Here is a 24,957-nt window from a genome sequence, read left to right on the forward strand (position 1 = left end):
TGAAAAAAACCATTTTTTGATTAATTGTTTATTTTGAATATTGAAAAGCAGAGGGGCAAGGCCCCTTTACTTTGAGAAGTGAGATGTAGTTGTTCCCCAGACAAGCTGTTTAGACAGCTAAGGCTACTACTTAAAAATATAATTAAAAGAGGCATTTCTTTATTTTCAATGGGAAGATTTAGTCAAATTATCTAACAGAATAAGCTAAATCCTCCTAGAGCATCACAACAATCTTTTGTGTTTCTAGGGCCAGATTAGAGCATGGTCCAGTGGGTCCGTGAACCTGGGCTCCATAATTTTAGGAGTGCATACATTTCTTTCATTAGAAGGGGGTAGGATACATTTATTTATTTCTCCCTTTATTTGGAACTACTGCTTTGAACATGGGTGGATTTTGTTGTGAGAGGGATACCAAATTTTTAAAGAACCTGGGTATAATTTTGACTTGATTAGGCCTTTGGCATTGCAACTTTGAGGCATGTTTAGTTGGCAAGGACTGACTAGTACTAAGTTGAAATTGAAAATGCTTATAAATACAACAACTACTTATAAATGCTACAACTTATACATTAAAAAGTTGAATACATATTCGAACAAAAAATAGTAAGAAAATACAAGTAAATAATAAATTCATGCAACCATACATCAATTACTGCATACCATATTATTTTTAGAAATAAAGAAGTTTTGATTAAAAATTCAGAAATTACGGAATTTTGGAAAATTGACTTTCATAAAAAAGAAGTGCAAATTGAGAAATATCACTCAAGTTTTGAAAATTACGAATGAAAAGGTTTGCTAAAATATTTAATAATCACGAAATTTCTAATCTGAATTTTTTTATTGATCATCTTTACACTCATTTCAGGTTACATGCTTAGTTTTAAAATTTAAGTAAACAGCAAAAATTATAACAAAAAATGGATTTACGAAATAAATTTGACATATTTTAGAATATCTTACAACTTGACAGAAAAAAAATATATGATAGTAAATTTATGCCTTGAGTGTATTTGTTGAGTTTTCATAAAGAAAGAAAAAAAAAAATTTTAAAAAAATTCTACCAATTAAATCAACAAATTGAGTTTAAGCCGACCAAGCCATTTGTAAGCATCAATTATAAATACCATGAAAGTTTTAATTGTAGAAAAATGAATAAATCAATTTATTAACTTACCTTTTTGTTGTCATCTAAGACAGTGTTCATATTTTCAATCCAAACAGCATCAACAGGCCCATCAAACATTATCCACTTCCTATCTTCAGATGGATCACTTGCATAATCCCGAAAAGTATTTGCTAAAACTCCTGAGATGATTGTGAAAAAGTTTTAAGCATAAGCTAATACTAAATGATAAGAAAAGAAAGTATGAAATAAAAAGTAGAAGATGATCCTGTTATGCCTTTCTTCCTGTAAGATGGGCTTACTTAAGGTTTTTTACACAAATGCTCGTAGTATTAGGAACAAGATGGAAGAATTGAAAAGCATAACAATAGACGAAAGGTTGGATATTATTGGAGTTACCGAGACATGCGCTACCGAAAGTGATGATGATTTATTATCTATTGCTGGGTATAATTTGTTTAGACAAGATCGAGTAAGTAAAAGAGGTGGTGGGGTTTTATTTTATGTCAGAGACACTTTAACTTGCAATGAATTGGTAATTAATGATAAACCTAATGAGATTGATATGATTTGGCTGGAGTTGATGAGCAATAAGGGCAATAAACTACGTTTAGGGAACATTTATAGGCTATCCAACTTAAGCCAGGGTCAAGATGAACAGATGTTTAGTATTATTAGTGACATTTCAAGCAAGGGGTCAGTCATTATAATGGGAGATTTTAATTTTCCAGGAATTGATTGGAATAATTTTTACCGTAGTAATAGCAGAGAAGAGGAATTTTTGAAAGTAATTGGTGACTGTTTTTTAGATCAAATTGTAACTCAGGGTACTCGACAGGACGTGATTTTGGATCTAGTTTTCTGTGATATGGAAGGTTCTGTTCAGGGGTTATGTATAGGGGAACACATTGGAGATAGTGACCAGAACAGTATTAGGTTTGGGATTAAATTTGATACGCACAAAGTAGAGAATTTTAGGTTTGTGCCCAATTTCAGAAATACTGATTTTGTGGCACTTAGGCAGAGTTTGAAAGCAGTATTTTCTTTTGGATTGGACAATAGCGATGTGAATCTTCAGTGGGCAGAGTTTAAGGAAAAGCTAGGGAAAACGGTTGGGGATCATGTTTCCTTTAACAGAAAGGGTGTCAACACTAAAATCTGGCCAATGTGGTTCTCCAGGGAAACTAAAGACGCTCTAAATTACAAGCAAGCTGCTTTTCATAGGTTTAGAGAAACTGGTCACAGTGCAGATAGGCTCCAATATTGTAAGGCAAGGCGTAAATTTAAGTATTTGGTACGGATTCAGAAAAGAAAGTTGGAGCAAAGACTGGCAGATAACATAAACAGGAATCCCAAGAGGTTTTCTGCATACGCTAATTCGGGGAAAGTTCAAAATAGTCATATTGAGCCACTGGTTGATAGCACGGAATTTTAATTCAGGACGATAGTGATATTGCTGATGTTCTTAATAACTTTTTTTCGAGTGTTTTTAATGATAACTGTATCGCAACAGTTGACACCAACAAGACACAAGCTGTAGTACAGCTTGAGGACTTTGTACTTTCCAGGGATGACGTTTTACTTCATTTGAAAAAAATTAAAGAGACTAAGGCTCCGGGACCTGATAATATTTATCCAAAAATTTTAGTTGAATGTGCGGAGGAATTAGCAGATGTAATCCTAAATATTTTCAATGCTTCTTATAACTCGGGGACAGTGCCAGAGGACTGGAAGCTGGCTAACATTACACCGCTGTTCAAGAAAGGGTCTAAAGGGAGAGTGAGAAATTATAGACCTGTGAGTTTAACTTCGGTGGTTTGCAAAATTTTTGAAACATTGATAAAATTTAAGATAGTAAATTTTCTAGAGACTAATAATCTATTGACTAGTTTTCAGTACGGTTTCAGGAAAGATAAATCTTGTGCAACTAATTTATTACATTTCTATGATAAAGTTACCATGGCTTTGGACAAAAAGAAGCCTGTAGATGTTGTTTACATTGATTTTCAAAAAGCTTTCGATAAGGTACCGCATGTTGCTCTACTTAGCAAATTAGCTGATATAGGAATAGGAGGGAAAACTTTCATTTGGGTAAAAATCTGGCTGACTGGAAGGAAACAAAGGATGGTTATAAGAGGAAATTATTCTAATTGGAGTGAGGTTTTAAGCGGGGTTCCTCAAGGATCAGTGTTAGGGCCTGTTTTGTTCATTGTTTTTATGAACAATATTCATAAAAATATATTTCTGGGAATATGAATTGTTTTGCTGATGATGTCAAAGTTATGGGGATTGTAGAAAATGAAGAACAAGCAAATCAGCTGTGAGAGGATCTAGATCATATTACGGAGTGGACTGATAAATGGGGTATGGCTGTTAATGTAGGGAAATGTCAAGTGCTACATTTAAGGCATGGAAATAAGTGTACAAGTTATTATTTGCAAGGTTCAGTCATTAGTCAGGCAAAAAAAGTTACTGATCTGGGCGTCTTAATAAGTCGAGATTTAAAGTTTAGTCAACAGTGCAGCATAGCTAGTAACAAAGCCAATAAGATGCTTGGGTTTATCAATAGATCTATTTCAAACAAATCTAAAGAAGTTCTTCTGCCCTTATATAGAAGTTTGGTAAGACCTCATTAGGAGTATGTTGTTCAGTTTTGGTCTCCTTATCTTAAGAAAGACATTAACATATTGGAAAGGGTTCAAAGGTGGGCTACACGGCTAATAAATGGACTTTCTCACTTAGACTATGATTCCAGGCTTAGAAGGCTAAAAATGTACAGTCTTGAGCAAAGAAGAGACCGAGGGAACATGATTCAGTTGTTTAAATTTATTAAAATGAAAGCTGTTATGGGGCTGAAGTTTAGCACTGAAAACAGGACAAAGGATCATTGTGTTAAGCTATTTAAATCTCAGGCTAACATGGATGTTAGGAAAAATTATTATTTTAGCAGGGTAGTGGAACCTTGGAACAGTTTACCAGAAGAGGTGGTAATGACAAGGGAGTAGATAGTTTTAAGAAGGCCATTGATCTTCACTGGGGATTGTAAATTGACTAGGACCAGTCTAGCTGGGCCCAGAGCTGTTGCTGGTCGTCACTTTTGTATTTGTATTTGTATTTTGCAACAATTTATTTATTTATTATTACTGTGGCTTTAACCATTTGCAGAAGATTTTACATAACCTTATTAATAACTAGAAAGTTGCCCATCAAGGTATGACGGGTGAAAATTGCTTCTACATTTGAACAAAGCAATTGCGTGATTGGCTATAGTTTAATAGTTGAAGTTTAAACATTAACTTCAGTGGATTAATCCTAAACTTCAGTAGATAGTGTTAATGGTTGACCAATTGTTTCTTTATTCTCCTAAAATTACAGTCTTGCCAGTAAACCAGTTAAGTTACCAGATCCAATTCAGCCTTGTCAAAATCAAGCATTTCCCTGCATGTCAAACATTACCAAAAAAACATTATCAAAAATCAAGCCACGGCACGAGTTTCACTGTTGATGACGTCAGAGTTACTTGATCAAAGAATTCGCTATTATTTATATGAGGATTTATTACTATTTAGGCTTTAACTATTTGAATTTAAACTTTACATCCAATGTTAATCTCACCATTTTTGAGATTTTGCAATATTAAAATTTAACTATGATCAAACATCTCGGGCAAAGATCATTAAAATGTAAACACAGCTCACCGTCTGTCCACTCATGGGAGGCGGGGTCAAAACAACCATACAATTGTCCCATTGTTATTGCTTTGGGATTTATGATTCTGTATTGAACCTTATTCTCTGTTATTCCACATTCAGGTCCAAGCTTACACACATCAGTTAGGGCTGCAGCCAAAGTTTGATAAGCACAAGTTTTTCCACCCATAGGATCTCCAACAATCATCAATCCATGCCGTACTAAAATCATCTCATATATCTAATAAACAGTAAAAATTATGTAATGATAGTTAAAAGAATATATTTACCATCAATAAGGAGTCACAGAGGAACATTTAATGATGATACAATCATAATAAAACTAATAGAATCCTTAGCAAAGATAAAGAAACAAAAATACAAAATGGGTTCATTACAAATTTTTTTTGGCAAACACACAATGTTTCCAATAAATTTATCTCATAAAAATATCATTCCATGGTAATAATTTTCTGCAATTTAAACTCACAAAAATCCAGTTTTTTAGACCTAAAGCACATAAAAAATAAATTACTGCAAAAGCAATAATGATGAACTTTTTATTTGATACATTTTTATCAAATTTATTTGGGAAAAAACTTAACTGAAAGGGAGAATTAAAGTCATTGTTTACTTTTAGCCTATACATATGTTCGCGCAAAAAAAATCAAAATACTTTCTGACCATAGATTATATGGAAAGGCTAATGTCCGGTTTACAGGCGGAAATGGACGTGTCTATTACCTTTCAGGGATGATAGTTTTTCTGACACAGATGTCCATGTTTGTCTTTTAATTATTTCGACTCAGTTTTTTAAAAATTACAATTTATTCAATGCAATAATTTTTAAATCAAAACTATATTTGATCTACATTATCACTCAAAAATTAATTGATTTATTTTGTTTACAACATAGTTTTGAGCTTAGGATTTTGTTTTTAAATTTCCAAACCGAATGAAAACATTTTATTTTCTTTTTGTTGTTTATATAGAAACTCATTTTGTTTGCACTCATTTTCACCGCAATTAAGAAAATAAATAAATAAATAAATAAGGCCCTAGTGGAATTATGAAACTTGTGCATCAAAACCCCTATTTTTCCTTCTCCCCTGCTAGATTCATTCCGATGGAATCGTCTTAACTTTACCAATTGTCAAATTACATACAATATGTGGTCTAACAGTAACTCTCATTTTTTCATTCTTTGTTAGTTACAAATGAATTATTTGTTTATTTCTGGTTCAGAGATCTTAACCTTTTAAATTTAACACACACTTGCTGAACAACCTGCCATCACACACATTATGCATAGTTGCAAGGTGTCAAACATTTTAGTCAAAGCTTTATACAACTTTCCAATAAAAATATCTTAAATTGCATTGCATATATGTGTAAATAAATCAGCAGTAGCTCTTTTAAGTGGGCTGATTCTATTTGGTAATGGCTCAGGAGCCTCATTGGGCTGTACTGTGTCAAGCTAAATTGTTTAGTGGTATTTCATTATGCAGAAAGTCTAAAGAAAAAGCTGCCTTCACTATGAAATTTTACAAGAGGGAACCTTAGTGCAAAATGTGATTGAAAGGTAGAAGTTAGTTGGTATTAATTGGTAAAAATATGGTAAATTAAGCTAAGCTGCAATGTTAACTTTAGAAAAAGCTGTCAAATGTTAATATGAAAATGATAAGGATGATTATAAGTCACTAGGGCAGCTAGAAATCTCCCCTGGGGTTTTTAGCCATAACTCAAATTGGCAAATATGGCTTAAAATCAGTGGAGTTTGCTTTTCTTTCTTTTTTCGGGGGGGGGGGGGGGGGGGATAGCACTAAATTCCTCTTCACAGCACCCTTAATCATAACATGTTGATATATAATCGCCTTTATTCCTTAGACATTATGTGCATTTCTCACAAATATTTCAGTGATTTTTTTTGCAGATGCGAAAAATGAAATTGCCTTTCTCTTTTGCAATTAATTACAGTTCTGGTTGCAGCCAGAATTTTATAAAACACAACAAAGAAACAAGAAGAACTTGAATTTGATATTTTGTATTGCATCATCATTTTGTATTTTGCGATTGGGAAGCATCTGTAAATTTCTTAATAACTGAGGAAGAAAAAATGTTTGATACCTGAATTATCTTATTTATGAACCAAGGCACAGGTTGTAGATTTTGTTTTTCTATATTGTCATTCAGAGCTTTGTATAAAACGCCATAGTCTGGCTTGGGAAGAATAACTCCAGGGAATAAATCAGATATAATCCCCTCAAACAATGGAACATCCTGGAAGAAAATAAAACTTTCATTTTTTAATTACATTGTTATTAGTACCTGGACCTCCAAGCCAAAAGAAATATTTTTTGTTAACTCGTGGTTTTCTAAGGTTCGATACTTTTTCAATATACTTGAAAAGCATCACATTAACGAAATATTAAGGTTCTCCCCAGGGGTTGGATATGCATATGCTTTCAAGAAGTGAGAGATATACATGCAAACGCTTCATCAGCATTATAATCATTTCAGCTATAAGAAGCCTACTACTGAATATAGGTCTCCTCTCCCTCACAGACATCCACCTAGGGAAACTCTGAGCTGGTTGCGTATAAATATTTAGAGCATGGTATTGCCAAAAAAGTAGTTTCTAAGACCAAACATGGAGTCAATAAATATGATAAAATGGATTGAAAATGCGCGGCGACCTTCTTATAACACTAAAGTACCAAAGAAGATTCTGAATGCAATTAAATCAACATTTTTATTTAAACTATCTGTGACATTTTTGTTCCCACTATACAATTTTCCGGTCATTAATTAAAAGATTTTGAACTTAGAGCCAATTTAACTATGGTTTTCTACCCAAAACTTCCCTCCATACTATGTTGCGATTCACGATTTTATCCCAATCGAGATTTTCATTTTGAATAAGTACTTTTAGAGTAGTTGGTCACTTTTATGCCTGAAAATGCTACGTACAGCATGCTATCCATAAAAATTGATGATCCACAAACCACTCCAACAAATTATAACAACAAAATATAAACAGTCTCAAGACATATGTTCTTTCGAAATAAAATTTAGATGCGTGATTTAAAAAAAACATATAAAACTATTTAAAGTGTAAAAAAGAAAATAAGTAAATAAAATAAAATAAGATGGTCCAGAATAGTTTTGCTTAAAAAAAAAGTCTTACATCGACTTACATGTAGTTACATATGGCTTCATTCAGAACTAGTGGCATCCGCATGGCTTTGCCCATAGTAGAAAATTAAAAGGTCATTTGGTTCGCCTGTACAATAACAAATAAAGGATGATGAATTTCTCGCTAATTGGCTATGTTAAATGGCTCGCCCATGTTACGGTTCCACATTATGATGATTTCATAATTTACTATTCCACGTTGTGATCATTTGTTCGGAAAAATTTTCTTTAAATTGGTATAGAAAAAGAACAAAACCGAATTTTCAAAAAATCACTTCGAGGTGCACACCCCCAAGCTAATTTTGTGCCAAATTTCATGAAAATCGGCCAAATGGTCTAGGCCCTATGCGCGTCACAGAGATCCTGACAGACAGAGAGAATTCCTCCTTTATTATTAGTAAAGAAGATATTAATCCATTTAAAAGGCAGTCAAGAACAGGAAAAGTAATTACAATAAACAATTGAACATGCAACAAAAGTAGCAATTTAAAATCAAAAATAAATCTGTAAATTAGAGGATTTCACAGTTGTAGCAGAAATAAAGAGAAAGTCATTTCAAGGAGTCCATGACAGATCGCGCAGACCAATAAAGCTTTCCAAGTAATTTTAGTTTTTGATCAGTTGGGTCCAGTTTCGAGCAGGAGAGAAGATGAGTAGCATTTATGTTGCCAGAACCGCAAATTAGACAGGTACTAGATATTAAGATACTTATCTTGTGGAGGTGCTCAGCCAGGCAATCATGACCTGTAGAGAGCCTAAAAAGGGCCAGTTTCCGCTCAAGGTTTATTACAATGGGTCCTCCATATCTCTTGAATTTCGGCCCAAAATTAGCTGTTTGAGTTGGCTTTGTTTATGACCATAAGTTGATCTCGAATTTGGTTTTTGCAAAAACGAGTAAGTGACTCACTGAGAATGGGACAGTTCAATCTGAAGAACCTTGTTTGGCCAGGGAGTCAGCCATTTCGTTTCCACAGATGCCCACATGTGAGGGAACCCACTGGAAGATAATGTTCTTATTTGCAGCTCGTAGAAGAATCACGTTCTTTTTAATTTCTGAGATGATATTTGATTTGGTGATTTAGATCTTTGTAACTGCTTGAATAGCTGTTCTGGAATCAACCAAGATTACAGCTTCGGAGAAGTCGTTTAGTCTAGATTGAAGATTAAGCACCAGTAAAATGACATGGATCTCTGCATCAAAGTACATCAACTTACATAATGCTTTTGAATTTGTTTTTAGCCAAGTGTGATTGAATTTAACCAAAGTGGCTAATATCAGCCAAGTCTAGCAACCTAAACAAGTTTAAAATTTTAAAGCGAGAAGAGACAATTTTTCATAGTTATGATTGCAAATCGTCTGCCTTATGTGTTTTTTTCAAGACTTAACATAATTAGACTTTATATTGAAAAACTGTTTTTTGTAAAAACTTGCGTTTTTTTTTTACAGAAGAAACACAAACGTAGATAAACTTAGAATGCAAAACTACAATTAATCTAAAATTTCATCCAAATCGTTAGAACCGTTTCCGAGATAAGAAATATATATATATATACTAGCAGTACCGCACAGCGATACCCGTGCTAAAAATATAATGGAAATCCATTGAATAAAAAAAATTGTCGCCCTTCCCCTTCTGATGTGAAATGATCATTTTACTTTGTATAAAATGCGTACACACCTTTTCAAAAAAAAAAAAAAAACATAATCAAGTTTCTTTGAAATTTAAAACTTTTTGTCAAATCATTAAATTAGATTTACTATTGCTTTGAAACTCTATTTAGCAAGTGAAGCGGTTTTTACTGCAATTTAAAATTTTTCACCAAATAAACAAAAAAAAAAAGATATCAAATAATTTCTTTCAAATGTAAAAGAAGTTCTGCAACTCTATTGTTTATCGCCAAACTCGCCCAGCAACCATGCTATCATAATCCATCCAAAAAAAAAAACATCCAGTGGAACATTCAAAAATCATCATCAGAAAAAAAGAAGAAAATGTTGTACCTTTCACTCGGATAAAAACAAATCAAAAGTTTCCTTTGTTTCAAAACAAATCTTCAAAACAACGAATTACATTTACAGTTGCTCTAAAACAATAATCCTATACTGAACTACTCAGCACCTAATGCGCGAAGCGACCACGCTACCAGAACCCAGCCTTTTTACAAGTGAAGCGGAAGTTTTTTCTTTGGCAATAATAAATGTTTTGCTAACAAACAAAAAAGTATAAAATCACATTAACAGTAGCTTTCAAATCTTTATATATTAAGAGCTGCATTGCCTGGCTTTGCCCAGCTCACGTTGAGAATAAAAATTGTGTCAAGTGACATATATTCAACAATCAGGCTTAAATAAAAGCAAAAACACCATGCAAAACTACCCTTCCAAACAATGATGACAGATATTAAAATACTTTTAAGAAATTAAAACGCGAAAGATGGATTTTAAAAGTGTAACCATGGAAACACGAAATAAAATAAGTTAAAGAAATTAAATGCAAAATAAGGAAAGAAACAAGGAATTCATAAAGCGTAACTGTGGAAACGCAAAAATAAAATGGTTGACAACCTGAATCAAAATGACATTTTCCAAATTTGGTTTAAAAACACTTGTAACTTTTTTTCCTTTGAAGATAAAAGATAAGCTTTTCGGCCATAGGACGAGAGAGATCTGGAGTAAAAAATGTTTCTTTTTCCAATGGTGTCAAAAAGAAAACTGTGGGACAATTCCTTCACTTTTTATTGATAGATTTAATGAAGAAAGTAGTGCCTAAATTTCAGCTAAGCCTAAAAAAGTTTGAGCTAAAGACACAAATTACTCCCACCCTAATTAAGTTAGAGCATTGAAACAACTTGTTTAGAAAGTGGAAAATTCTACCCTGTTTAACGATATATTATATTAATATGTGGAAGTAATTTTTCCCTCCCATATTTTCGGGAATTTATGTGAAATTTGTGCCTAAATTATAATAAAAAAAGAACTATTTATTGGATTTTTCGAAGCTATATAGCCTATGTCACTCAGTAAGAAAGCACCTTTCATGTAGTGGAAGAATTTTTCAAATAGGTGCAGTGGTTCTGGAGATTACCTGGAACATATAAACACACAAAAATCCGCCCTCTCTCTTCATAATATTAGCATAGACATATATATATATATATATATATATATATATATATATATATATATATATATATATATATATATATATATATATATATATATATTAGGGTGCATTATACGCTCCATCAATTTTTTTTTTGTTTACAAATGCTTTGTCCCTAAGCTACTTTTATTCTACATACAAAATTAATAATTTGTGTGAAATTTTTCCCACTTAGAACAATGTCTATGTGTGCCTCCTGACAATTGAAAGCTATGAAAACTCAGAAAAATAACACACTAAGCAATTTTTTACATTTATTTAATTATTGATAGAATTATTTGATTTATTGAAGCTAATTTATTGTATATTTCATAATATTACTTTGTTAAATATTAAAGTTTGGCTTAAAAGTTGGCTTTTAATCAATTTTCCTCCTTTTGCGAAGATTTGGCAGTTGTTTTCGATCATGCTCAACTACTTGTAATATATTCTGGTAAGGATCTTCAGTTTTGGCTGATATTAAAAAGTCATTGGTCAGCTTTATTCCTCGCTCAGCACAATCGTTTACTACATTTATTCCTTCCAAATTAGTTTTTGAAGTCCGATATGAAATACAATTGTTTAACATCTTCCACCATGAATTCTGAATGTAACTTCAAAATTAAAAATAAAAACCAGGAATCAATGCCAACAAAATCAGACAGTGTTGAAGAAAAACGAATTTCTGTTGGAAACTGTGGTTTTCCAAATCCCATGCCGAATCTGTATTTTGGATTAGAAAGATTAGCTGGCTAATAAACTGGCTAATATACTGTCAGCAAGAGCACGACAGTCTGCTTCAGGCACTTTATCACTCCATAGTGCTAGAGGTACAGTTTCTTTTGTCAGATACCAAAGGTGATTTTTAAAAGCATTAATTGCACTTCCAGAAATTTCTGAATTAATAATACTTTTATAAGTAAATGAAAGATTTGCAAGTCATTCCATGGTGCATCGAAGACAGAATTGCACATCATCCAATATGAACTATATACCAAAGTGACAAAACAAAATTTCTAAATTTTAAAACTTGTTGATGTGTAGTTATTGTTCCAGTTGGTAGTTCTTGGATTTGATGTTGAAATAAGCAAATTTTGATTGAATAAATTAATTTTGCCATCTGCTTTATATAAAGTTCCGAGACATTTAAAGTCTGCTGCAGTTATCTCATTTGGCTCGTCACTTTGGCTCACTGAGAATAAAAGACAAAGTTGAACAAATTCTAAGTAGTCACCTCCGCAAAACACAACATTTCATTTAGCTAATTTAATAACATTGTTTTTGCACTCGTCAATTAATCTTCTTGTGGACTCACTGAATGAACTGTCACCAAATTTGGATAAATTTATAGGTATATCAGCGTCACTCTTCCACAAACTGCAGTAATGTATAATGTTTGCGAAATCTGTTAAACAAATATGTCTGGTGACTTCGATGCTTCAATTTTTAAATCATCAAACACATGTGACAATATAATTTCTCCAATGTGGTGACGGCAAGCTGACCACAGGAGAGCTTTACTCAAACGCTCTTGAATAGCTACACATGCTGCAGTTATATGTGCTGTATTAGAAGCAGTTGTTACAAACGACATATTACCTATTGAGTCAGACCAGTGCCATGAATTTAGCAAATTAGTTGTTAAATTAGCAATGATCTCCTTTTTTTTTTATTTTTGTCTGTTCCTATTGGATATGCTGGTACACCAAGAAGCTTAACTTCATATGAATTACCTACTATAACTGTAAGCCTTTCTTCTTCAATATTTTGATTTGTTAAAGTTGGTAAGCGTTAAGAATCCCAGTGCAAAGTTGCAAAATCATAACCATTCCATTGATCCTTACAAGCTTTGACAATGTCTCTGACACTTGATCGTCTTGCTCTGTCTGTTGTTGCATATGATGCTGAAATTTTGGATGATTCACCACCTGCTTCTGCTGTTAAAATTTTAGTGTATGAAGCTTGCTGTGCTGGTGTCATTTTAAACGTGTTGCTAATGACATAACATCAGGTCGTTTTATAATATCATGTGGAATAAAAGCATATGTACCAGTTCGTATTGTACGATGATGATTTCTGGTATTATGAGTATTATAAATCTGATCTCTCGGATCTGTCTCATCACTTGTATCACTTACATCACTATCTTCATCTCTTTCAATTTCATCAGTAATAGATGAATTAAAACTTGTATTGAAGTTTCTTGTTTCCTTGGCTATTTTTTCACAAAATGCTGCTTTTGATATTTCACCCATTTCCTGACACTTAATGTTTTGGTGTAATATTTTATCGTGTGAGCCAAAGGTTGCTAGATGATCACTTTTCATAGATTGAAGAAAAGCTAAATCTTCTGGATTTTTTATAAGGCATTCTACATTTTTAGGCCATAATGAAAAAGATTTAGCTAATTCTTCGTCCATTTTCTTGACTTCATTAATGGAATTTGTTGTATTTCTTCTTTGAAGAGGCATTGCTTTTAATTTTGTGTTATCTTCATGAAGTTTTAGTATTTTCTCACAGGATTTACTTTCAGTAATCATTGGAATGTTTGCTTTTGCATAGAAATCAGATATTTTTGACAAGACAAGTTTTGAAGACTCCCATTTGGTAAGATTCTGATCGGCACCTTTCTCAAGATGATGCATCAAGCAGCGAAGCACTTGCAAGCTAGTGGGTAAACGTGAGCCCTTAAATTCTGAGTCCTCTTGAGTTATTCCAAGTCCAAATACCATTGAAGATTGTCTGGTTTCGACTTTTACCTTTTCTACAGATGAACAAGGCTTTGTTTGTGGAGAAAATGTCACTGGTTCAACAGCAGCTGATTTACTCATGTTTATTGAAAGATTTCAAAATATGTTACTTTCGAAAATTCATAGACCTTATGATATAAAATAGTATAGATCAACTTATTTAAGTGGTTTACAACACATATGCACAAGAATAACAAGAAGAAAACGTAAAGAACTAGCATTAGCAGTTGTATGATAGAAGAAAACGGTAGAAAGTTGAAAACAAATAGTGAACCTAAACTTACAGTTACAAAAGATGTTATGGAAAGTTACTGAAAAAATGGTAACAGTTGAAGTTAACACAAGTACAATGCAAATTAAATAATTTAAAAATTATTTCTTAGTAATGCACTTTGAGTCACTTTTGATGTTATAATTGTTCATTTACCATAAAAAAGAAACTTCTTGCTTGAGGTGGGATACCTAAATCAATTTTGATTTTCATAAAAATTCATAGGAATACTATCTAGTGGTATGAGAACATTTTTAAATTAGGGACAAAACAATTCTAGACTAGTCGAGCAAATGATGCACCCTAATATATATATATATATATATAGTCACAAGAATTGCTCGTTTAAAGATATAAGATTACACATTTATATTTTTATTTATAATTATTAACTAACAGATGTTTTATTTGTAAGCAATTATTATCAGGGTTCTGTCCAGGATTTTTCACAGGGTCCTTTTTTGTGAAAAATCAAATAAATTTGTGAAAAATCAAATAATTTTGCAAAAAAATATTTTTTTTTTTTTGCAAAAACGAAAGTTTAGACTCTTGAGATGGTGGAAACTGCATCATTGACACTTAAAGTTGAGTGTTTTCCCTCTTTTCTGTTGAGAATATCCTTCTTTAGTGCTTTTCTAGTATTTGGGGGGGGGGGAGAGAGGCATCGCTCACTGGGAGATGGGCACCCCTCAAGTATCAATATTTATCTACCATTCTACATCATGTTAAATTATAATAGAAATGTTATTTGTATAGTATTTAAAACAACTGTAAGAAAAAAAAATTCAGTCAGGGGTTCAGCATTTAAATTTTTAACCTAAGACACTGTTTAAGAGCACAGAGTTTCGTTTAAAACTTATAAATTCTGCGATTTTTACAAAAACAAAAAATATTTTATTTGTTTACTTCTTAACTATAAGCGTACTAAACGTCGAAAATGCGAAAAATCAGATTCCCATAGCGGATGCAAAGAGATTGCAATCCTCAAAGTGAAGGCATCAAAAGTATAAAAACGGCTTGTAAAATAAATATTTTGGATAAAATTATTTTAGAATTGCATTTTAGAGCCCTATGATAAACATATCATTAATATCTGGACACAGTTGAAGTAAAAATAATAATAATAATAAATAAATAAAATAAAAAATAAACGATCGATTCAGCATTTTAATTATCGACTCATAAAAGAAAATGGAATTCCGCTTTAAATACCTGAAATAAGCTTTGTTACAAAAATAAAGAACCCGTTTCATTTATTTGCATCCTAATAAAGCGAAGTTAGCTTGAAAAAAGAATGAAATATGATTCTCATATCGGATGTAAAAAGATTTCGTTTTTCAAAATGTAGGCATCTATAGAAAAAAAAAAGGTAAATAAAAGAGTTCCTTTTAAGTTAATTATCCTTTTTAGCATCGAAAAATCAAACCCATATAACTTTCTCCCAAAATAACAGTTTAACATCGCACCCACCGCCAGACGCTAAGTGCTAGACGCTGACGCTAAGTGGTGATTAGTTTGAATTTGGTAACACTATCTGAAGCGATCACATCCCCCCCCTACTACCCTTTGCAGTTCTAAGTTCATTTCGCTGTATATTATTGATTATTAAATCATGAGTGGGGAGAAAAGTGCTTACTACGCCTATTCAGAGAATGTTGACGCTTTTTCAAAGAAGTTTACAACAACATCGCTGCATAAAACAAACAAGCAAAATTATAAACCAAACTGACTTTCAGCTGTTAATTTCTTTCAAAGAAACCAACAACAGGCATTATATTTATTTGGCCGTAGTAATTAGTAGTAATTATTTATGGCTTGCAGGAGCACCACAAGAGGGCCGATTTTTTTTTCTTTTGCGAAATTAGCTGATTTTGTTGAAGTTGATTCCTCTAATTTAACTTTAAAAAAGGTTCCAACCATTATCGTTTTTAAAAAGGAAATATGCTGTATTACTTTAATCTGAGATTTGCTCTTTCAATAAACAATTTGTGAAAGATCCGTTTTTGTTTATCAGAATTTTGTGAAGGGTCCGTTTTGGTTGATCGGGATTTTGTGAAAGGTCCGTTTTGGTTGATTGGATTTTTGTGAAAGGTCCCTTTTGATTGATCGGATTTTTGTGAAGGGTCCGTTAACGGACCCAAATTTGCTCTGGCCAGACCCCTGATTATGTAAGATGTTTTAAACAATAAATATGTTTCCAACTCAAAAGAAGTAATCCAGGGGTGTGCCCTCTAAGAGCAAGAGCCCCCCTCCCTAAATATCACAAAGACCCCACAAAAGCAAGAGCCCCTAAAAAATGAGAAAAATACTTGTCAACCTCCCCCCCCCCCATAAAAATTTCAATGGCGCAGTTCATGATCCCACCTAGATGGGCACCCCTGAGTAATCTACTACCACAATTGCATTAATAAATTATTTAGAATGCAATAAAAATATAACATGCACTTCTGGCTGACCATCCAGGCTGACAAGAGATCAGGGGGCTTATTACCAGCTCTTCGGAAGGGAGTGAGATCGGGAAAAGCAGGCGATTTCCCGACGCGTGCACTGTTGGCTTATTACGAGCTGTACGGAATCGGGAAAAAAGAACCCGTTTTCGGGTTTTTTACTCATTCGCTTTAGAGGTGGTGAGATCGTGGTGAGATACAGTGAGATGGAACTTTTTTAATATGGCGGACATGTTAGTGTTAGCACGATTTTTGTATTTTGCCATTGCAATCAATTAAAACGTTTTGCATCTAACTGGAGAGTCTTACATGTTGAACCCTTCAAAAAAGCAACTTTTTTATACACATAAAATGAAACACAGCGCTCTGAAAATAGTTTATAGAACTAACATTATTAACGTAACTAAACCAATGGATTCCCCAGGTCGAATTACATACAATTTTGCTTTTTATGTTACCCTACTTTTCCGTAAAAGTAACTTAAAGATAAAAAAAGAAAGAAAGAAAAAGATTTAAAACATTTAGAACCCTTGAACTAAAACAACTGATTCCTGTAGCCAAAAATCAACAATGTTATTCGAATATATATGCTCTCAGTTTAAAGCTTTTAAGTCAAGAAGACACAAAAACATAACAATAAAAATGGAAATAACTTTCCACATTTACTTAATATCAACTGACGTGCAAATTGAATGATTTAGTAAACTTAAACAGCTCATTTAATGCATACACAACTTGAGTAGCTGGAGTAGCGTATGATTCAAAGGGTTTAGGCTGTATTTGGGCGGTAAGATTGTGCTCCCGTGTGGCACGGTTGTATAAGCACGCGCGTTGCACTAGCGTGATCGTCGGTTCAAATCCCACCGGTAACATTTTTTTCAAAAACTTGAGTAATTTGGTAATTTTTTTTTTTTTTTAATATTAATGTTTGTTACAGTTTTTTTCTTTTTCTTTTTATCAACAATCAGATCATAAAATATTTTCTTCTGAATTGAGAATTTTTTTTCAATGCGATTTTGTTCACAAATAGATAACCTTTGAAAATAATTATAAATTTTGCTCTAAATTTCTTTTTTAACCTAATGATTGTTGACTAGATGAGGAAAGATTGATGGGGTGCAATTCGGTTCTGTGATTTTCTTCCTCATACGATATTAAAAACAAATGAGCTAGAATTACATAACGCCTAACAGAGAGCACAAACATGATATCGACCAAAACGTTTCTTTTTCCTTCTTCTTTTCGTTTCTTTTCTTTTTTTTTCTTTTTTGTTTTTTGAAAAATAAATTTTGTTTTAAGAAAACTACTTCAACTCTAGAAAGATGCTTCTCTCCTTACCGAATGGAAAACAAAGGAATAAATAAATAACTTGATTTAGAGACAGTCAAATTGTATTTTTCGTAATCAAATTTGAAATAGGATAGGAATACAAAAATAAAAATAAAAAAAACCTTTCGAGGCATAATAAAAATACGCAGAAATGTTTTTGTCTATAAAATAAAAGTAATTAATTACTCGTAACATTTCTAAAGTAAATAAAATAACTTTCATTAGAATAAAGACAACAACCATCGAAAAACAAATTAGAAAATGACGTTTGCAAAAGACAAAAATAATAGGAGTCTATTTACATGAGAAATACTCACAATTGATAGATTTATCGTGTCAAAAAATTGAATAAATAAAACGAAAAAAAGAATTTATAAGCTACAAAAAGATTTATCGCCTGCAAAAAAATAAAAAAGTTAAATTAATGAATGGGGTCCCGAAATTCGCTATTTACGTTCAGCAACACAACGAACCGATGGTTGATTTTCGCAATGATATTAAATCACCGTGACTAGCTATCTGCCAATCACAAGGACAATAAATTGAAAACATTAAGCCCTAGCAAAGGGAAATCAGTAAGCAATCTTGATTTATCAAAAAAAGAAAAAAGAAAAAAAAATCAAACTGTATGCAAGAGGGGAGGGAAAATTCATCAAAATTACTGACTATTCCATCAAGCAGAAACAGAATACGGAAACATACTGCAAAAAATATTACATTTTAGTGTAGATATCAATGTGGTTTTGACATTTTTTTAAAACTATTGTACGCTAAATTTAAAATGAAATGAATTTAAAGTCTTGTTCATTGAATTACAAAACAAAGCCGTAACTTTCACATGAAGTAAATTAAATCATGAGAGATATTTTTTCTAAATAAATCCCCATACATTAATGTACTTTATAAGCATATCCTAAGTTCATTTTTAATTATACTTATACAGTGAAACCTCCCTTAACGGACACTCCCGAATAACGGACACCTCTAATTAACGGACATTTTTGCAAGTACCAGTCCCTCAATATAGGCCATTCCATGTAATTCACTCTGAATAACGGACACTCCGAATAACGGACAGTTATTTCACAAAAAATTTCCCTTGCGATCATAGCACTTCCTGTTTTTTTTTCTTTTCACAGAATATCTTAGTAACTGCTTGCATTAAAAAGCTTCTCATCCTCCACAACTGATATCCCCCCCCCCCGTCATTTCCTTATCACTGTTACTTAGAATTAAAAGGGTGGTAATGGGCAGAGGCAGCGATTGGGGCTTAAAAGTTGGGGGCAGAAAAAAAAGGAACTAAAAGGCATGGTTCTTTTTTGCGGGCAGCAAAAAATGAAAAAGAAAATAAAAGTCATAATTTTGTAACGGCTAGTTTTGAGAGTATTGAAGCAATTAAGTGAAAACTGATGTCAGTCTGACAATTAACGTACGTTTTTCTTAAGATTTTAATGAATTTTGTACTTAATAACAATTTAAAAGTTACGATAAAAAAGAGGAAATTGGGCGCTTTTTCTAACTGGGGCTCTCAGGAGATGCAATTGAGCAGATCGGCACCGGTAGTAGTCGGCTTTATGGCGCCGTGGTTTCATTGGGTTGTTTAATTTTTAGACATTGCCAACTGTCATGCATCATGCAATAGTGATACTTGAGATAAAATAAATAAATTAACCATAAAAAGTGTGTGTGGGGGGGAGGGTTGCTCCGCCGAATCGCCGCTGTTGGTAATGCAAAAAAGAGATGTCAAACTGTTTTAACTGTTTACTTTAATTGATTAAATGCTTTTCAAGACAAGTGTGTGCTGTCAGTATACCTTTATTAAGAAAAAACAGATTAATTACACTTGACGTAAAATGTAGTAAACCTTTCGCAATTGTTTCGATTGTGTTCTAAAAAGGGAACAACAGCCATTTTGAAAAAGGTAAATTAAGTAGTTCCTCCTAATAGCGGACACCTCCCAATAACGAACAAAACTTCTGGTCCCTTGACTGTCCGCTATTGGGAGGTTTCACTGTATCTGGAAATGCAAGTTGAATAACAGAGGAAGGTTATTTACTAAAGATCTGCAATGCGACTCTGAAAAAAAATGCAATGCTTCCTTTTTTTTCTTTTTGTTTAATTTTTTTGGCTTCATAAAAATTTTTTCTGACATGGAGCTCACAGAGTGTAGAGGAGTAAGCTCTACACTCTAGTTTTAGGTCGCAAAATAAGTGAAAAAATTGTAAAACAAACCCCCTAGACAAAAAATATGGGTTTTGATGATTTTTGAAATATTTTAGGGGAAATATCACTGTGAGTCTCTTGACTTAGTCTAAATGTTCATACTTTGGAACCTTGCACCTCTCTAGACCTTCAGAAGAGTATCAATGGCTAATTTTATGCTTCCTTTCCCTCCAAATAAAAATAAAAGGCTATTAAACTGTTGAAAATGGGGGAAAAATGGGAGAGGGGGCACCATTTCTAAAAAAATGGGACATGTAGGGAGAAAACTGTGGTCATATTTGAATTCCGGGGCTCATTTTACACAAGAATCAGCAAGAATTATGTCAGAAGCATTTTGAATTTTTTTTTTTTTTTTGCTACACTGTGTAATTTGTCTAATTTGAATAATCTCTGATAGTTAGAACAAAAGAAAGCTAGCGGCGAATTTAATTTAATAGCAAAAGTTTTATGTATATATCTGTTTGAAAGAAAAAAATACCATGGATTGCATACACCTTAAAATATTGAAAATTTTAAACGTTTTCTAATAAAATATATGAATTAATACATTTTAAATTTAAAAAAATCAATTTTTCCATTTTAATACCAAAGTTTGTTTTTTCTCCCGCCGCGAAATTTCCGGAAATTTTGCATCTCTAATTATTTTTGAAATTTCATTAGTTATAAAAAAATGTTTAACATGTGGTGAAAAAAAAAACAAAAAACAAAAAAACAAAGCCACTATTAAACTTCAGAAAATCCATAAGAAACGAGAACACATAGAAAGAACACCATTTCAAATTTTCATGCTGCAATCTCTTATTGGTTCATCTTACACACGCCTACAAAACGACGTCATATATTTTTCCCGAACGGCAAGTCTTTCCCACTGTGAGTATGCTTCTCACTTGCAGTTCGTAATACGCCTAACGACTTCGTTTGGAATGAGAAAGGTGAGATTTCTAGCTTCCCGAAGTCGAAGCCGAAGAGCTCGTAATAAGCCCCCAGGTCAGCCTCGTTGGAAACTAGGGACCTGGTCCTTGTGTGTGTGGAGGGTTAAGGAGGGGGGAGGGGGCACAGAACCAGAGTAATGTAAATTTTATGAGTTTTATAGGGGAGAGGGAACAATAAGTAAGGAACACGTCTTGACTCTCGGCAGCCCTCCTGACCATCAAAGTTTTTGAAATATAGAACTTCCTTTATTTCATAAATTATAAATAGGAATGGTGAAATATCTCATTAATAATATTACATTTATCAAAGCCTGAGAGTTTCAAAATAATAAAAAAAAACTTTCATTAACTACACTCACGGGCAGGGCTAAATTTGCATGGAAGTTCATGGACATAGGAGTTAAGTCCATGCACTTTTATTTTCAGGAAATTTTACATATTTAACTATCCACTCTGCCTGGAGTTGCACAGTCTACATTGAAAATAAAAACTATGTCAAGTGTTGCATGTTCAACAATCAGGCTTAATTAATAATTAAAAAAAAATACATAGTGTTAATTTTCCCTTCAACAAACAAGCACATAAAAGAACAGTTTTCCGACTCAAAATAGATCTCTCTTTGGATTTCTTTTTTTTATTCAACAAATTCAATCATCATTATCAATAGGCATAAACACTCTTTTTATGAAATTATATTTTCTGAAAAAAATCTCCCCTATCTGAATTTGTGAATTCCTAAGCATCAAACGACCTGCGAGCCAAATTTGGCAAAGGTTGGACAAAAACTGGATTTGCATAAGGAAACTTCCTTGTGTGAATTCCTGAGCATCAAAAGACCTCTGTGACAAATTTGGCAAAGATGTGAGGTAAACTGAATTTGTACAAGGCACACTCACATCTATCTTTAAATATCAAGATTAAGCCTGATTAATTCTGAAGACTACAGTATTTTTGCACTTATACTGTTGGAAATAAAGTCCTGCTGCTCATGGGGAAAGAATGCTTATGCATATAAGAGGGATATCTGAAGAAAGCATTTGAAACAATGAACTCCTCAACACATTTAAACATTTTATCTTAATGCATGCGAATAATAATAAAAGACATACAAATAGTGTATGCAAATAGTGTGGTTTTATAAATTACTGATGGAAGAAATGAATTAGAAGGTAAAATAAATTTGGAACAAGAATATATATTTTTTAGATTCTTACAATGATGACAGTGACTAGAGTACACATTTTTGAACATTATGTAACTATACTGGGAATAAAAAAAAAAACTCTTTTTTTTTAGTAAAAGTACTTTGCATTAGAGGTTATTAGATCCAGGTTGACAACCAGGACACTAAGTGTGAGTTGGACAATAAAATTCTTTAAAAAATATATCAACAAGTTTTTTGATATAAAAAAATAAACGTTTTAAAACAAACTGAACTTAGAGCTATCTAACTAATAATCTCACCTGAGCCAAAAACTTTGCTAGATTTACATCATTTATAGCTCTTAAAACAAGTATTGCTTCTAATTCATCAGGATATTTCAATTTGAGATTACCAGCAGCAGTAAGTACCGACTTGACAGCTCTCATCCCGTAGTCATAATGATGTTGTGATGAAAGTTGTTCAGAGCATAACTTGTAGGTAGCAACGATTTTCCCAGCCAAACTGTTGAAACGGACGTTTGAGGGATTACAAATAATTTCAAAAATATGATCAATAAAAATTTTAGTTTAAAGTTTAAGAAAAAGTCAACAAAATGCAAGAAACAAAATAAGAGAATTAAAGAGGTTTCTTTTTTTTTTCATTCACAGTATGAAATTAGAATAGGAGCAAGCCAATGATATTTGGGGTGCCAAAACAGAAAAAAGCCAGATTTGACATTTACACATTAGCCATTGATCAATTTTCTGAGCACTATTAAAATGCTCTTTTATTGAATCTGAAAGTGAACTTGAAAGGTGAAGGTAATATTATGTGAATCAGGGACACAGTTAGGAGGTCCGGATCTTCGTAAATGAGATTAGTTTTTAACAACTTTTGTTTTCTTGTATAAAGTGATGCTACTTTTTGTAACTTCATAACTTTTTTGCAAAATTCTGAAATAGATAAAATAAATTTTGAAAAAAAATAAAACTAAATCATATGTTTTAATTTTTTATTTTTAGTATAAAGTGCTTTTGCCAAAAAAAAAAAAAAAAAAAATCTGCAAAAAGTTCTAGTTTTAAAGGGATATGTCAAAATTATATCTTAAAATATTATTATAGGACATTATTTCTTAAGTTTCTTCTGTTAATTATACTGTGACATGATATTCACATAATACCATTTTCATTGTAATAATACACCTTTCAAAATAAATTTTCACACACCATTTCAGATTGCTAGTATCAATGCTATGAACCAATTAATCACAAGATTTTATTTCTTTTTTCCATCATTAATGTAAATAATTTAATTGCTCAGTTGTGATGCAACATAGAAGAGTTGCCATCATTTCTTAAGCTATCTGAAAGGAGTATAAAGAGCATAGCACCATCAAGTCATGTGTTGTGTCTAGACCCTGCAAACATTTTATTGTGAACAGCAATACACAAATAATTTGTTTTCAGACGATTGCTTCAGGTATTATGGTATAACATTAAAAAGATTAGGATTCATTAGAGTTCTTTTTGTTATCTTATCGATGTATAGCATCAATAAGAAATCTGAAAAGATAGACTGAAATTTAGGCAAAACTATAACTTCTAGAAACACAACGTAATCACCTTGCACGGCAATCCTTGATTGCAAAAATATTAATTTGCAAGAAATGAATTAAAGTTTATTTTTTACTAACTAATTTCATAAGTTTCTGTATTTAAGAAATTGTAACAACTATCATCTTTATCATAAATCTTCCAGATGAAACACTCAAAAAAAAAAAAGAGGGAGGAATACTTTTAAATGGCACTCTACTTGCTTGATAAGAACATGAAAAAAGAATGTCTTACTTTCGAGCTTCTACAAAACCCATGGAATAAAGTGATATTTCACCAATTAAAGCATAATCTGGCACCATCATTGCAACAGTTCTAAACAAAACCTAAAGTTAAAAGACATTGCTTTAAATAAGGTATTACAAAATATAAATCATGATTAACAAAACTCTAGTCACAGCATCAGGAAAAAACAGTATCACATACTTTTTTAAACTGAAAGCAGAGGGATTATCAATAACACCATCACTACACAATAAGTATACAGATCAGATTGACATTTACACAAAAAGGAGGGGCAGAAAAAAGCAATGCAAACAAATGGATATGAAAACACAGCAAACATTTGATTATTTTCATAAATTCGTAAATTATGTATAACTGTTACCACATTATTACCACTCTTTAGTTAATTCAGGGTAAGTCTTTCAAACAAAAAAATTTTTTTTTTAAATTGCAGTAACACTGATAGTATAATAAAAATAATAATAAAACAAATGACTTTTTGGCTTTTTGAAATTAAACTAAGACATAAGAAAGTATTCTTCCACTAATAGTCATTTAAGCTGATGCTAAAAATTGGCAATATTATTTTCAGAATTTTGTTCCTTTGATATAAAATCACTGAAAGAAGGCTACACAATTAAATCTGCTTTTATAACTGATGACTATATTGTGATTATTTATTTTATGACAGTCAATAACCATTTATGCACAAGAACTTCAATTTGTCACGTTAAACAGAAGGAATAAATAATTCAGCAAACTTATGTTTTAATTCAATGTTAGAAAGTTAAGTAAAGTTTCAAATTAAAAGAAAAACATAGTATCAATTTGAAAATCACAAATTACATATACTCATGCTTATATTTAAGC

The 24,957-nt window shown here is 32.2% G+C and overlaps 1 protein-coding gene across 1 annotated transcript in view; it reads right to left on the bottom strand.

Moving 5' to 3' along the window:
* The window catches only part of LOC129220726 (dynein axonemal heavy chain 3-like), a 157,256-nt gene that overhangs the window by 104,861 nt on the left and 27,438 nt on the right, over nt 1-24,957 (bottom strand). Inside the window, exons 19-23 of the mRNA XM_054855156.1 lie at nt 24,097-24,188; nt 22,570-22,771; nt 6,943-7,095; nt 4,825-5,056; nt 1,178-1,308 (exon numbers count right to left, since the gene is read on the bottom strand). Coding sequence (XP_054711131.1) covers nt 1,178-1,308; nt 4,825-5,056; nt 6,943-7,095; nt 22,570-22,771; nt 24,097-24,188 — 810 coding nt within the window. The remainder of the gene's footprint in view (nt 1-1,177; nt 1,309-4,824; nt 5,057-6,942; nt 7,096-22,569; nt 22,772-24,096; nt 24,189-24,957) is intronic.

This window comes from Uloborus diversus, chromosome 4 (assembly GCF_026930045.1).
Source record: "Uloborus diversus isolate 005 chromosome 4, Udiv.v.3.1, whole genome shotgun sequence".
Lineage (NCBI taxonomy): Eukaryota > Metazoa > Arthropoda > Arachnida > Araneae > Uloboridae > Uloborus > Uloborus diversus.